This window comes from Pteropus alecto, unplaced genomic scaffold (assembly GCF_000325575.1).
Source record: "Pteropus alecto unplaced genomic scaffold, ASM32557v1 scaffold45, whole genome shotgun sequence".
NCBI classification, from domain to species: domain Eukaryota; kingdom Metazoa; phylum Chordata; class Mammalia; order Chiroptera; family Pteropodidae; genus Pteropus; species Pteropus alecto.
The window spans coordinates 34,736,650-34,752,044 of NW_006442491.1; the positions used below are offsets into that span (position 1 = coordinate 34,736,650).

Sequence of the window (15,395 nt, forward strand, 5' to 3'; positions counted from 1 at the left end):
CGTGTTGTCTGACCCCAAGCAGGGTCAGCAGCCCCTTCCCCACCCGGAGAGGAGCGGCCCTCCTCCGCGCACCGACCTTCATTGCAGTGTTGAACCGTGTGGGTCGACACGATCATCCCGTTCTGAGCGCACTCACTCCCAGATGCCGCCTGGAACAGAACGCGAGCCAGTAAAAGTCGAGTCTTTGGGGAAATCAGAAGTCGAGGCCCCGAGGGTACCTCACGAAACTGAGCTTAATTTAAAGGCTGCGTTTTTAGAAACTGCCCAGTGTTCTATCACGCCGCAGAGAAATTAAATCCCACCCAAGGACCGGATTCTCATGATCATGAGAACGCTCCCTTGTCTATGCTTCATCTCCCCGCCAGCACAGGCGGCACAGAGACGACACCGGGCTGACTGGGACACCTGTCTGATCGGTGGGGAGCAAGGACTTAGCACGTCGATTCCAGCCCTGTGAGGTTCACCTCATTCCACTGTCCCGCACACACGGACAGTCCGCAGCCCGCCTTTAGTCAACAACCTGGTCAAACACAGGAAGTTCATGGTTGCTCTTTATCTGCTCTGCATCCACGCCCTCCTCCTTCGCTGTTACGAGCTCTTTCCAGTTCTAAGCCACTGCCCTGTTCTTTTTTTCTCTTCTGTTATTTATTGCAGATATTAAAAAAGATTTATATACATATATGTGCGTATGTACACACATGTATATGTGTGTATATATACATACACATACACTCACACGGAAAGAAAAAGGTTGCAAAAGAGTATATGTTATATAATGTCATCTTTAACATAATAATTTAAATTAGACACTAATAGTCGACATTAATTGAATATGAATCATGTGCTAAGTCCTTCACATATTGTCTTATTTCGCTAATTCTATTAGTAGTATAATATATGTTAATAAGTACAGAGAAAAATAAAAACTAAAAGGCTGAATAGCGACTTCCTAAAGGTGGAGCCTCTTGGAGGAGAGACAGAAGACTTCTCTTTATATTCTTTTGACAGTTTTCATTGTTTAAAATAAGTTCTTGCATCATCGTTAACTCTACTGAGAAGTCACAAAATCTCAACATCAAACGCGCGTGACCACTCAGTCTTGAGGTTACGTCTGGCTTTCCCAGGCCAACGCTGGGTATGCAAATTTGATATTTTTGGCTCACAGAATTTTTAAAAGTATCTTGGAATCGATCGCCAATGTGAATGCTGTTTTCCAACTCCTGATAAACTATGAGACCCTGGGAACAGCTTGACGGTCTCTGTTGACCAGAGCCCGCAGCCTTGGAGTGGGCTTCACCTCACTGCTCTACTCATTTTTGTGACTGTCTGTCCGCTGGAAACCAGCAGCTCCCAGACTTGGAATCATTTGGGGAGCATGAGAAACTACCGATGCCTGGGCCCATTCCCAGAAGGTGTGTTTTAGTTAGTCTTGGAGGCTAGCCAACAGGAGTTTTAAAAGTAGCCTGGATCATTCTAATATGCAGTCAGGCTTGAAACCCACTATGGGTTTTAAGCCCATTTGATCAGATCCAGCCTTCCATTCAGAGCAGGAGTTCCCTCCATGATGTGATCAATGTTAGTTCGTGGGTATTATCTTCCTCCTGTAGGGATTTCCATGTTTAACTGGGTTCCAGGTTTTAAACTGAATCGATCTCAAAAACGCTGGTGGTGAAAAGTCAGGCTTTCTGCTACCTGGTCATAGACGATCCAAGGAGAAGCATCTGGGCGTCCCTGGCCTCCATCCTCCAGGACAGTCTTAAAAGAAGGATTTCTAAACTATTCCACCCCCTTGGCTGTACATTCGACAGCTGACAAACCTGGAAAATATGGATGCCTGCCCTCCCTCCCGCATGCCGAGTCTGACATAACTGGTCTAGGGTACATCTCTAGCACTGCAATATTCTAACGTTTCCTAGATGATTCTTGCACACAGCCAAGGCTCTGAACTACTGATCTACACCTGGGTTTCTCATTCTTGTCACGCCCACCTTTTGGGCCAGATCATTCTTTATCGTGGGACCTTTCTGTGCATTGTGGGACGCTTAGCAGCACTCCTGGTCTCTACCCACCAGACCAGTCGCACTACCTGAGTTGTGACAACCAAAAATGTTTCCAGACATTGCCGGGTGTCCCCTGGAGGGGACAGGCAAAATCACCGACAGTTGAGAACCACTGGTCCAAACCCATCTGGGACCAGGTGCCAAATCAGCTCCAGAGGAATCACCTTAGAGGTCTTTAAAGACACGGGATCCATAGGTTCCCAGCCCTGCAATTTCTGATTAAACACATCTTAGGTGGGGCGCCGGAGCCTGCATTTTAAACAAGCGGCATGAAGGATTCTGGGGTATTGAATACAAGTGAACAACCCCCGGGAAGGGCTCCTCATCATCAATCATGTCTGTGTGATGAGCACTAAGCGGGCCATTTATTCTGCGGTCATCCCCGACTCTGCCTACCAGGGGCCGTTAACTGCATTACCTTGTAAGTGTCTCTTTCTGAATCATTGTCTTGGTCTTCAACCCTCTGTGGGACACTCATTTGGTTACCCATTGTTCCTGTAATAGAGAAAAAATGAGAGAGAAATTAAAACCCAAGACAAACACATGTCTTACTCCTGCCTGTGTAACTACAGTGACAAGTTACTGTGATGTATCTTCACAAGCCCAGGGTAGACCAACTGCTTAGATTTATTTTGGGGAGTGAGAGGAGATTTTGGACTCATCACTCAACAGAATTAAAGTCAAATGCAGCTCCAATTTTCACTTGCAGTTCATTGCTGGGGAGTAAATATTTATCATCATGAAAAGTATTCAGGGTATGTAGCATTTTCTTCCCTCTTAGGCAGTCAGAGCTATTATATCAAGGAGATATTAGAATGAGGATAATTAAAAAAATACAGTGTTTAGTATTCTCTTTTCCTCAGACTGAATTAGGTCTGTTAAAACCTTTTCATAGCACTGGCTTCCCCCCCACCCCCATAACATTCAGTACTACTTGTAATGATATCTTTATTTGGCTATATTTTTATTCATTCATTGATTCAACAAATATATATTGAACACTAACTCTGCACCTTATGCTGTGCCAGATACTCGGGTCACAACTGTGAATTAAAGAGACCAGGCCCCCTGACCTCCCAGAACTGCAGTCTGGGGGGTGGGCAAACAAACAGACGAGAAATCCATAAACAAGGCCATTTCCGGTGAAGACAGTATGATGCAGTGGTTATCAACACAAAGTCGGAATGGGGCAGGACAACCTGGACTTGAACCTTTTCTGCTTCTCATCGCTGTGTATCCTTGGATGAGTTCATTAGCCTCTCTGTGCCTCACAGGACTGCTACAAGGACTCGATGAGTTCCCACTTGTAAAGTGGTTAGAATCATGTCTAACTCATAATAGGCAATGCATAATGTTTGTTAAACAAAACACATAAGGTTCAATGCTAGGAATAAAAATAAATTGGTAACATAATAAGAGTGGGCCATGGTAGAGAGCACGAGGTAGATGGTTCTGGAATGAAGTAACAATTGACCCAGACTTGGAGGGCAAAACAAAATATTTATTTAACTTCGGTCTCCCTTACGCAAGAAGTTATCAATACCACAAGGGCAGGACTATCTTTATCCACCGCTGTATCTCCTGTTCTCAGCGCTTCATGTGCATTTATCACGTGCTAACTATTATTTATCGGTCGAATAGAGGGAATCACCATTTGATAAGCACCCTTCATCTGGCAGGTGCTGAGCTAGGCATGTGCCCACATCATCACTAACCCTCTCAAGAGCCTTGTTAGAACCATAATGATAACAGTAAACAATTATTTAGCATGTTCTCCCTCCAAGCACTGTTTTCCGGGTGTGTTTCCGGTGTCATCTCATTTATCCCTACAGCATCCTGAAAGGTGCATGTCATCATCATGTCGTTCCACATATGAGGAAGCTGAGTCACAGGGGTTCGATTACTTTCCAAAGGTCACCCAGCTAATGATGGCAGAGGCAAGATTCAAACACAGGCTGCTGCGTTCCCGATGACTCGAACGTTCCAGATATTATTACCTCCCCTCCGAGAGGAGGGAATCGAGTCTCCCAAACTCACCCAGGACACAGATCCAGCAAGTGGCCAAGCAAGGATCTGACCTAGGGTCCATCTGGTTCCAGAAGCTCTCTCAGCGATGCCAAGACTTGCCGCCTTGCTACCTCAGAGCTTCTTTCTCACACACACACAAAGATTCCAGTGTCACCCCTCTCCAGAGACCTGGCCGCTGGCTCATCTGCTCTGGGGGCTTTCAGAATAAAAGCCAGGACTTTTGGCTGGAAGCAGCCGGTGCATCTCCAAGAATCCCCCTGGGCCTTTCGCCCACGGTAGGAGCTTTTATGCCGTGGTAATCGACATGTTGAGTAATCAGAAATTATGGAGGTCAAAAAGGGTCACTTGTTCTCTGGGGAGAATTTGGTAGATAACAGAATCTGGGAATTTTATATGTTTTCTAATCACACTACATAATAAAGCTGAGCAGTGTGAAAACCTACATGACACGAGATAGTTTGCAATATTTCCTATTCACTTCATCTATAAATGGGACATTATGGGACATTATGAATGTAATACTGAATCTTTAAGACCAGGGTCAGCAAATGACAGTTGTGGGGCAAATCCTGCCTCAATATGGCCGGTGAGCTAAGAATGGCTTTTACATGTATAAGCAGTTGAACAAAAAAATCAGAAGAATCATGGATCGTGACACATGAAAATTTTATAAAATTTAAATGTTGGCATCCATGAATAAAGTTTTATTAGGAGACAGCCTTGCCCATTCGTTTATGTATCGTCTACATATGGCTGTTTTCATTTACAGGGGCCAAGCTGAGTAGTTACGGCAGAGACCATGTGGCCTACAGGGCCTGAGATATTTACTATTTGACCCTTTCCAGGAAGTTTACCAGTCCCTGCTCAAGATCACCCCGGGTGACATATACCCATTTTGCCAGTAAGGGGATTGAGGGAGCTGAGAAATTAAAAGTTGCCCGTGGTAAGACTGACCAGGATTTGAACCTTCTGTGTATAAAAATAATAACTCATTAATAGTAATGATAAAATGGTAGTAATAGTAATAATAACAACGACGAATTTGGTGAGTGCTTACCATGCGTGGAAAAGCTTCAAAAAGTTTTGCTTGTGTAAACTAATTCACTATTTAGAGCAAACCAACGAGATAATGGTGCCATCATCCTAATGTTACAGAAGATAAAACTGAGCTTCATAGGTTAAATGCCTTGACCAAGGCCACATGCACAAATATACACATACTGGACTATGCCTCTATCTAAAGCCAGCTTTTTACACAACTAAAACTTATTTACCAATGGGTTTACAAACGTTTACAGCTCCTATTAAATTCAGTCCAAGTTGGGGTCTACTTCCAATAAAAATGTTGGCATTTCCGTAAAATCCTCGGGCTGGGAGAAGTGTGCCGTGTGCAGGCGTAAGAGAAAGTTTTTTATCCCACAGAATGGGGGTTACATGACCCTGCTCATTGCACATTTTAAGTCGCCTCTCAGGACTTCAGGGCCGAGGAGACTGAAAGAAAAAAAAGCCATTTGAGCATCTTTGGCTGTGACCACCCGGATTCAGATAGCATTGCTTTCTGCCAGAGTGATAACACATGCATTGCGAAATTGCTCCTGCCCTTCCTTCAGATTTTGTGAAGAGCAGGATTTAGAGGGGACCAAAAAACCTCCAAAGATTACTGCCACCTATTGGCCGATATCAATATCAGCAGAAATGAATACATCCCGCGCTACAGTTGGAGGTGAAAATGTCTGGGGTCCAAGAGAATGCTTGGCAACGAAACCTTAATTAAACCTTAAATGTTTAGCAATTAAACCTTTGTTTAAAAGTTGACAACAGGACAGCAAGTCTTTTCATGCCCCAGAGATGGTACAACTTATCAAACAATAACGATCATCACATCTGACGTGTAGGAAGAGCTTGCCATGTGCCAGCTCTGTGTTGAACGCTTGTGGAACAGAGTAGTATAGCGTGTAGGACAAGAATGTGGGCTCTGGGGACACACCCTGAGTTTTGAACTGGGCAAGTTCCTGAGCCTCGCTGGGCCCCTGTTTCCTCTTCTGTAAAACGGGGATAATAATAGTACGCACCCATCTTAAGAGGTTGTCTCGAGAATTAAATGAACACATGCAAGGTGCCGTGAGCAGGGCCTGGCACGTGAGAAGTGCCACGCGAGTGTTAGGTGTGATTAGGCTAATCGTCATTATTGTCATTGCTATTTCGGCCCCCCAAAGTCGCCTGATAGTGAGAATCGGTGGAGGAGCCTGGCAGCACTTCTGATACCCACTGAATAGTCTGGTTGGGGAATCTGTATTTTTAGCAAAGATACAGGTGATTCTCACGGTCAGGCACATATGAAAAATGCCATGATGGTGGCCATCTGTCCAGGCTGTCCTGGGATGAGGGTGTTCGGGGTGCAGGACTTCTGTGTGAAAACAGGGCAAGTCCTGAGCAAACCAGGATGGGCCGATCCAGGATGCAGTGAGGCAAGAACTCTTTATGCCCCCTTAGGAGATGGCAAAGCTGAAGCCCAGACAATAATTCCCGTGACGTCAACAAATGAGAAAAATACATCAGCTATAGAGTTTTTCATCCAAAAAACCCAATTCGTTTGAAAAAGCCATCTTTTACATTGAAAGGGACAAAGTTTAAAGATGATGTCAAAGTGTCCTTTCTTTCATGAGCCGATGGTGTTAGCTGTGTTTTTATGACCTTATCTGACATTCAACACAAGCTGCCACATGGCAGAGGGTTTTGTTTGTGAAATCGGACTTGTGTGTGCAGTTCTAGCATTTTGAGAATGTGGGTTATGTCTTTCGCCATGTCGGGGGGTCATTCAGATGAGAAAATTCCTTTATTTCTCCGCTGCCCGGCTGTGTCCTTGAGGCCAGTTTTCAAACCAGGCCACACATTAGAGTCACCAGGGAGGATTTAAATCCTTGTGCTCAGGCCCTCGCCAGGTCAGCCCGATCCCATCAGATTCTCTGGGGCTGGGGCCCGGGTATCGGTATATTTTCAAGATCGTGAGGTGATTTCCATGACAGCCGAGGCTGAGAGTTGCTATTCTGGATATTTTGGGGTGAGCGAGCATCCCCCAGCCAGGGGTCCTGACACAGACAACCAGGCTGGGGGTTCTCAGACACAGGCCAGGCCTTGGCCTTCGGGGCCCACAAATCACAGTCACCCCAGCATCCGAAAACATTTCCAACCCTTTCAGGGAACGCTGGTGGGTCTTCCATTCAGTCAGCCTCCAACTCAAGAGAAAACTGGGTCTCAAGCTTCCTGCCCCGAGAATGGGCGTGTGGGGTGTGCCTGCTTGCGGACAGCCTCACCTTCTGATTGGCTATGGAGAGACAAGGACCGTGTGCCCCACGGGAGGAGGGCGGAAGGGCGGCCTGGGTGGGAGTGATCACTCCCCCCTCCTTGTCTGGGCATCCCTCTTTCCTCCGAGAAAAAGAGCTCTGGAGCGAAACAGGCTTCTGTGAACCCCGCGATTGTAAGGCCTTGGGCCAGGCACTGTGAGCCCTCCGAACGCACGCTTCCTCTGGAAAATGGCCGTGTTCATAACGATGATGAGAATACGTATCCGGGTTCTGATTTGCATGCACTGACTTCCCCAGCCCTTGCAACAACCCTCTGGGTTGGACGCTATTTTCCCAATTCGCTGATGAGAAACTGAGGCACAGAGAGGTTGTGGCACTTACCCAAGAGTCTTCATACGTCACAGTGTTTCCAGGGAAGGCGGACTGAGGTGGGTATGTGTGGCACGGAGCGAGCACTGGACAAGTGGTAGTGACAGACAGACAGACAGACAACTGAAAAGCAGTGTTTCTCAAACTGGGGTGATTTTGACCCTCAGGGGTCATTTAGAAATGTCTGGAGACGTTTTTGATTGTCATGATTCAGGGCGGGGGGCTTCGTGGGGATGGAGGCTAGAGATGCTGCTGATCGTCCTACCTTGCATAGGACAGGCCCCCAGCAGAGAATGACCTGGCCCCAAATGTCACTAGTGCCAAGGATGAGGGACCCTGTTCCAGGGGCTCGGCTTGGCGAATTTCCCCAGTGTCCCCCCGTGCTCAGAGAACTAGTCCATGGTGGCGAAACATGAACCCTCCTGCCTGGGTTCATCCCTAGCTCAGACCAGCTGTGTGCTGAAGCCCCCACTCGTGGTCTGTCAGGTGAGGGGTCGAGAGAGGTCCCTCACACAGCCATCCTCATGACCCCTGTGAGGACGACGGGGTACAGTCCGTGTGGCGTTCAGCCCGGTGGCTCTTTGGCACCGGTGACTGTGTTCCTGTCATCTCGTTTTACTTACAGGTTAATAATAAGCCCCTCCTGGAAACAGATGAAAGACTCAACCCTACGGTCTGCCCCGAACAAAGAGCCGGCCTGTAGCGGCCTTGCCGGCCGGCCGGCAGCTAAATGGTTGTCAAAGGGAAGGGGGAGGTCCTTGAAGGGTGTGGGATGGTGACAGTTAGTCACCGAGTCAACAGAAACACCTTTGATCAGTGTAGGGGAATGTAGGCAAACTAGGAGCTCTCCTTGCCACCCAGTTGAGGACTATATGCCAACATGGCCAGGCTGGCACGCCCAGCAGAACGAGCCTTCTGCCCCCCAACTCCAAAGGCAAGGTCAATATGAATAAGGACAACCAACAGACCTGCTCTGCCAGGTCTCGTGATCCTGCATCTCCCGTGTCTCCATGCTGGGGACATGGTAGATACTGTGAGGGCTGCAGCCTGCCTCCTGCACAGTGGGGCAGTGAGGACTCAAATCCATCCCTCGCTGTGCTCCCTAAGCTCTGCACCCCAGTATGGAACTGTGTGGGCCCAGGGGAAGGGGTGACTTTATCAGAATCGAGCTGGGTGTTTTGGAGCACCTGGTAATGGATGTCTTGCTGCAGAAACGCTCAATTCAGAGTATATAAATGGTTGATGTTCGTAGAAGGCTTAGAACTCACTGTCTTATGTTCAGCGTTGCACCAAACACTTAAAGCTAAGAAGGATAGCGGGTAGCAGTAACAAGGTTATCTGAGCCAGGTTATAAGGGCCAGGACTAGGGGAAGGCAGGAGAGATACCCAGGTGCAGCATGCAAGGAGGCATCTTCTTGGGGGTGGGCAGGTGCCGAATCCACACCTGAGAGTGAGTATCCACCTGCATTCAGCCCCTAAGGAGCCTCACTTGCCTCACACTCGTCCTGGCCCTGGGACCAGGCACTTTACTTCCATTGTCTCTGGTCATCTCGATGGTGGCCCATTATGCCCCCGCTACACAGATAAAGAAACCAAGGCCAGTGACGTAATCCGGTCACCCCTAGGATGGGCACCTTGCTTGCCTTGCTTGAGCTAGTGTGCCCCCAACTCACATTTGGTGATTAAGTGGATAAAGCAGAGTGACCATCCATCCCCAGGTCAAGAAGCTATGAATGGGCAGAGCTAGTGTCCACGTGACTCAGGCACTTAAATCCGTAACCACTTCCGGCCCAGCTCTGGACGGAGCGACAGAGGCTGCGGACACTGTGACACTCGGTAACGCTCAACCCTCGAGTGGGACAGGTGTGCCTGTGTGGACTGGGGTCCCCTAGCCCGCTGGGCCTTCCCGAAGTCTCCCTGGGCATCTCCTGTCAGCAGAAACCAGCCACGATGGCTCTGCGGGCCCATCGCTCTCCTGAAGCGCATGCCTTCTTCCCAAAAAGACCCTCCCGAGTTTCAGAACTCTGGGGAAAAAAGAACCTTCCAGGATTTGGGTCATTGGCTTGTTGACTTGCTCTGCTTAATTTGAAAACTATCTTGGAATGCTCCCTCTCTTGGCTTTTATTTAGGGAGAAAGCAGGATGTATACACCCCAGGCCCAAAGCCAGCACTATCACAGCAGGGTGGAGACGAGGGTGGGGTGAGCAATGCACTCCCCTTGAACCTCCATGCAAAATTTAAGGAGGAGCCAGAAAAATCAGCCATCAAGATGAATAATATATTTTAACACGACATTTAAGCAACCCAAATGAATGCCGTTAGTGATCCCATCTTTACTGAACACGGTGTCAAGTTCATGGATCTATTGGCATCAGTTCAAAAATTTTTAAATATTGCCTTAAAATATAATTTACCTCGATGACTGAGTTTTTTTGGTGTCTCACTCATGTCACTCAAATCCGGACCCTGACTGGATCCCAGTTCTACGACCTCCTTTCTGCGAGACCCGGAAGATGGTTCTCCCCCCAACCTCCGTACCCTTAGCCTCATCTTCCTAATTGTAAACTGGAGATAATAACTGCCATGAAAACAACAGCTAACATTGATTACGTGCACAGGTGTCCCGGGTACTGGTCCTCTCAGCCCTCATGAACTTCACTTTGATCTCGGTGCTATTATTACTCCCGTTTTATAGACGAGGAAACCAACACTCCAGGGCACCCACCCTGTAATCTCTGCGACTCTGCAAGGCAGGCATAGGCATTTCAGAGGGCAGTGCAAATTTCTGGAGTCGTCCAGCCGGGGTTTGAATCCAGCACTGCCTCAAAGGGTAGTGCTGAATATTAACTAAGACAATTTATGGAAAGACCCAGATTCCCAAGAGGCAGGCAGAGAGGCCTCCCTGTCTCCACTTCCTTAGACAATGCCCCGAGGCTCAGACTCAGAGTCCGCTTTGCCATCGGGGCTTCTTGTCCTGACGGTGGTGCCGAAATCGCATAGCTTCTGCGGAATCTTCCCCCCAAGTTTTATGCTTGAAATGGCCCTCAGTGGTTCCGTGCAAATAGGAGCTATCTCTGCTGCCTTGTGCCTGGCACTACCTACATCATCACTTAATCTTTCCGTTCCCCTTTCTGGTGATGCTATCTCTGGACCCCTCTTACGGATGGTGAAACTGAGGCTCACAGATACCCACCCGAGGCCACACAGGGCATCGATGGCAGAGCCGGGGTCAAACTCAACCCTCTCTGACCCCCAGTTTCTATATTTCACTGCCTGCCACAAACAATAACCAACCCCTCATTCCATGCTTGAAGGATCTGGAAGGGATTACCTGCTGAGTCCCTGGCGGGAGAGTCCTTCATTTAATCCTTCCGTACCCCTTTCTGGTGATGCTATCTCTGGCCCCCTCTTACGGATGGTGAAACTGAGGCTCACAGATACCCACCCGAGGCCACACAGGGCATCGATGGCAGAGCCGGGGTCAAACTCAACCCTCTCTGACCCCCAGTTTCTATATTTCACTGCCTGCCACAAACAATAACCAACCCCTCATTCCATGCTTGAAGGATCTGGAAGGGATTACCTGCTGAGCCCCTGGCGGGAGTGTCTTCAGTCCCCTGGTATCACCTGGAGCTGTTCCTGTGCAGGGTACCTCGTCTCCAGCTGGTGCTGCCCAGTAGCAGGCTGTCAGCTGAGCCTGGCTCCCTGCCCTTTGCGTCCTCACCCGCCCAGAGCCTGCTGGCTGAATACACAGGGCAGGGCAAACACAAGTCTGGGCGGGGCCGTCCGCTCCCCTGATCGCCCTGTAGAAGCAAGTGAGCCTCCTAGATTCAGGGGCTGTCCTCCTCTACCAATAAACACTAAGCGCCTGATCCCTCTCACGCTACTGCCTCCCTGGCACTCCAAACATCCCGCCCAGTGCCCCTCACCCACTGCAGCCATGAAGGCTGACATGGGTGGCTAACTCTTTTCCCCAGTAAACATGGGGCCCGGTCAGAACAGGCCAAACACGTTCTGTAAGCTTTGGGCAGTGTGTCTGCCTTTCGCCTTCATTTAGCCCAGATCACCACCTCCTCCACCGCCCAGCCACCGAACTGGAAGGAAATAGCATCTCACCCCCGTACCACCCCCACTCACGTAAACATCGCTCCAGAGGGCTTTGGTCGCTGAAAAGCAGGTGGCCTAAGGGCTGCTCATTGTCCTGGAGACAGCATGGCTTTGGTAAGGGCACTCTTTTTATCCACAGGCTAGAAATTTAAGACAGACCGTTTCAGTCCAGCAAGGATATTTATTAAAGTGTCTTCGAAGGACATATACAGTACAGTCTGGGAGTATAAATTAAAAATAGCAAAAGAAGATGGAAAAATAAAGGTCCCATCCATGGAACCAGGATCATAAACCAATGTGCCTGTCAGTCTGCAGACTTGCTCTGACGATGTGGCTTTGAGCTTCCTAGCAGCCAGTGCAAAAAGGGGACCATGGCAAATTATCCTCTTGTGTGTTCTTGAGAAAATATTTAGGAGAAATGCAAACTGGTAATTAAGGTGGCTTTATTCATTAACATGCTCAGCCAGGCACCCATCATGACTGCTTGTGGGGCACCAGGCTGTATGCAGGCCTGGGTTTAGAGAGGTGAGGAAAAGAGGCCCTGTCTTCACGCTCCCTGGGCTCATCATAATTAAACTCAGAGTCCCGCAGATGCACATAGAGCCACGGCGTGCGAAACAAAAGCCAAGACTGCCGAGAGAGAGAAGGCCCCTTTCAGAAAACAACATTTTGGGGACAAAAATACTCTTTACATAAGAGCTGAATTCACAGTCGAATGCACCATAATTAGGGCTATGAACGCGGTTCCAGCTCAGTGCTGTACCTTTAAGTCTGGCAGGTAATAAACCCAACGATTAAGAACCTGGCAGGCATGCACCCAGTGACGGCAGGCGCAGAGGCTGTGTGGCCTGCAGGTTCAGCACTCAGGCTCCAGCCCCGGGTTGAGACTGTGACTCTAAGTGACCAGCTATGTGACTGTGAGCCAGCCACCGCATCTCCCTAAGTCTCCATCAGCCCGCCTGGGCTGTGAGTGTGGTGCATTTATTTTGTGCTTATTCTTGTCTCCCCAACTCCCAGCACCCTGCCACGGAGTGGGGGCTCAGACAAGCACATCCTGATTGGACCGGCTCACTCATAATGATTTGTGACAATAACTGCCGTGGGAGTGACATTTTACTCTTTGCAAAGCATTTCCCTCCCGATTACGTCCACAACGTCAGCAGGGTTTTTGCATCTGTTTTGCAGAAGAAGAATATGAGGTTTAGGGGTATGAGTGACTTGGGCCGCTAAGGAATGTCAGCCAGGCGGGTCGCCAGCCGCACGTCTGGCGTATTCCAGACTCTCATCAAGCGCTAACGTAGCAGCGGGGGTGGTGGCGTAGGGCGGGCACCGCGATTTGCAGGACTCAGTGCAAAAGAAAACTTCAGTCCCTTGTTCTAAAAGCAGGAAAGAGGACTTTTGAAGGCACTAAAATACGTATGAAGCTTTTCCTTTTCTTCACTGTCTGTCTGTGCCTGTCTGTCTGTCTCTCCCTCCCTCCCTCCCTCCCTCCTTGTCCTGTCTTTATTTGCTATTCAAAATCATTCCAAGTAAGGAAAAATTAAAATTTTAAATCATTAGCGTGATTTTTATGATTCATCTGTATGGTGTACAACGCCAGTTTTAAACGCAATGACCTCACATGTGCAGACTCCTTGAAATCACACGACTCGTGTTTTGTTCTTGCTCACAAAACAGAGTAAATCCCACACGAACTGACTCGTTTGTCTTCATTTCGCTTCTAGCTACTCATACTTCCTACCAACGCTGCCGACCTTCAGTTTACCGACGAATAAGGAAGGAGAGTGGAAAGGGAAAGAACGATGACGTTGCCCTATCTTTCCTCTCCTATGTCCTTTTCAGCACGTTGATCATTACAGAGAGGTAACACTATTAAGAAAAGACGCAGTTTAAGGTTCTTTCGGGGTTCATGTTGCTTAGGATACATTGCCTTCCTTCCGCATTCGAGACAATTTCTGATTGGAACGGAAAGCGTGGCTTCTCGGGGCTGTCGGCGCCCCGAAAGCTCAGTTGTAGATGTAACGCACTTAGCTTATCCTCACTTCGAGTCTTGCTGAGCGCCCTCCCCCACCCCCCACATCGTGGGCTCATGGGAATTCTCTGCCCGTGGGGCATTGTAAGTGTATATGTGAATGAGGTGACAACGAACAGGAGCCGTGGATGTCCTCGTGGATCTCCTCTGCTCACATACATGCCTCATAGTCCATAGATTTGACCCCTCTTTACCTAATTAACCTCTCCCCACCTCCTTCCCGTCCGGTAACCACTCATTCAACTTCCAAATGTCTCCGTTATTTTTGTCTTTTCCAGAATGTCATGTAGTCGGAATCATACAGTATGTAGCCTTTTCAGATCGGCTTCTTTCAATTAGTAATATGCGTTTAGGTTTCCTTCGTGTCTTTTCGTGGCTTGATAACTCATTTCTTTTTAGCATCGAATAATAGCCCATCATTTGGATGTGCCCGTTTATCTCTCCATTCACTTACTGAAGGACATCTGGGTTACTTCCAAATTTTGGCAAATATGAACAAAGCTGCTGTAAACATCTACGTGCAGGGGTTTGTGTGGACATAAGTTTTCAACTCCTTTGGGTAAATACCGAGGAGCTTGACTGCTGGATCGTATGCTACGAGTGTGTTCAGTTTTATAAGAAACCACCAAACCGTCTTCTAAAGCATCCACAGCATTTCACATCCCCACCAGCCGTGAAGGAGCGTTCCTGTGGCTCCACATCCTCGCCAGCACCTGCCGTTGTCAGCGTTCTGCATGTGGACATTCTAATAGGTTCTCCGGTCAGATTTTACTTCTATAACACAAGTTCAAAGATAAAATTATTGAGAATTTCAAGACGGTGACCGGCAGTGAGCCCCGAGGTGTAGGAACTTCTCGGTGGAAGAATTTACTCCCTAGAGTCTCACTCAAGATGGTTTCTCTCAGCCACGCATACTTTAGGTGGAGTCCATCGTCACATCTCCTGACTTGGTTTGCTTCCTAATCTTCTCGCTTTATGGTCTCCGCCCTTCTTCAAATATTGACAGACTCACGAAGTTGGCAGCTCCCGTTATCAACCTGCCTTCCTGGAACCCGGACTGGCGCTGGTCGCTGAGCCGAAGAGTCATCGGAAATTGGAAAATCCAAAGTCTTTCCAGCCCCTTTTCCCAGGCCTCTTCCTGGCCGGCCTTGCAGACACTCCTCCTACACGCAGGCTTCTCACTCACCCTGGGTTTTTGATCGCTGAGCCAGAGGCGGGCGTAGCCCAGACATCCCAGGGTGGACGTGCACGCCCACTCCGCATCGGCCGGGAGAGTAAGTCTAGCACGCACCTTTGTCTTATTGCGCCCACTTGCCACTCAGCATTTTCCAGTTCACTTTCTTGTGTGTTAACCTATGTGCTCCTTATAACCCTATGACACAAGAAATATCTGTTTGGGTAAAGAAGAAACGGAGGCTCAGAGAAGGCAAACATCTTGCCCCGAATCACACCATGGCCTGACGCTGGAGCCCAAACCCAGGGCCCAGCCTCGGT

At 48.5% G+C, this 15,395-nt stretch overlaps 1 protein-coding gene across 2 annotated transcripts in view; it reads right to left on the bottom strand.

Moving 5' to 3' along the window:
• Window positions 1-2,550, bottom strand: part of BCAS1 (breast carcinoma amplified sequence 1) — a 71,891-nt gene extending 69,341 nt beyond the window's left edge. For both annotated transcript variants that reach the window (XM_015596971.2, XM_006921924.2), the window contains exons 1-3: window positions 2,479-2,550; window positions 617-625; window positions 77-131 (exon numbers count right to left, since the gene is read on the bottom strand). In XM_015596971.2, coding sequence (XP_015452457.1) covers window positions 77-131; window positions 617-625; window positions 2,479-2,550 — 136 coding nt within the window. The remainder of the gene's footprint in view (window positions 1-76; window positions 132-616; window positions 626-2,478) is intronic.
• Between the last annotated feature and the right edge of the window lie 12,845 nt (window positions 2,551-15,395).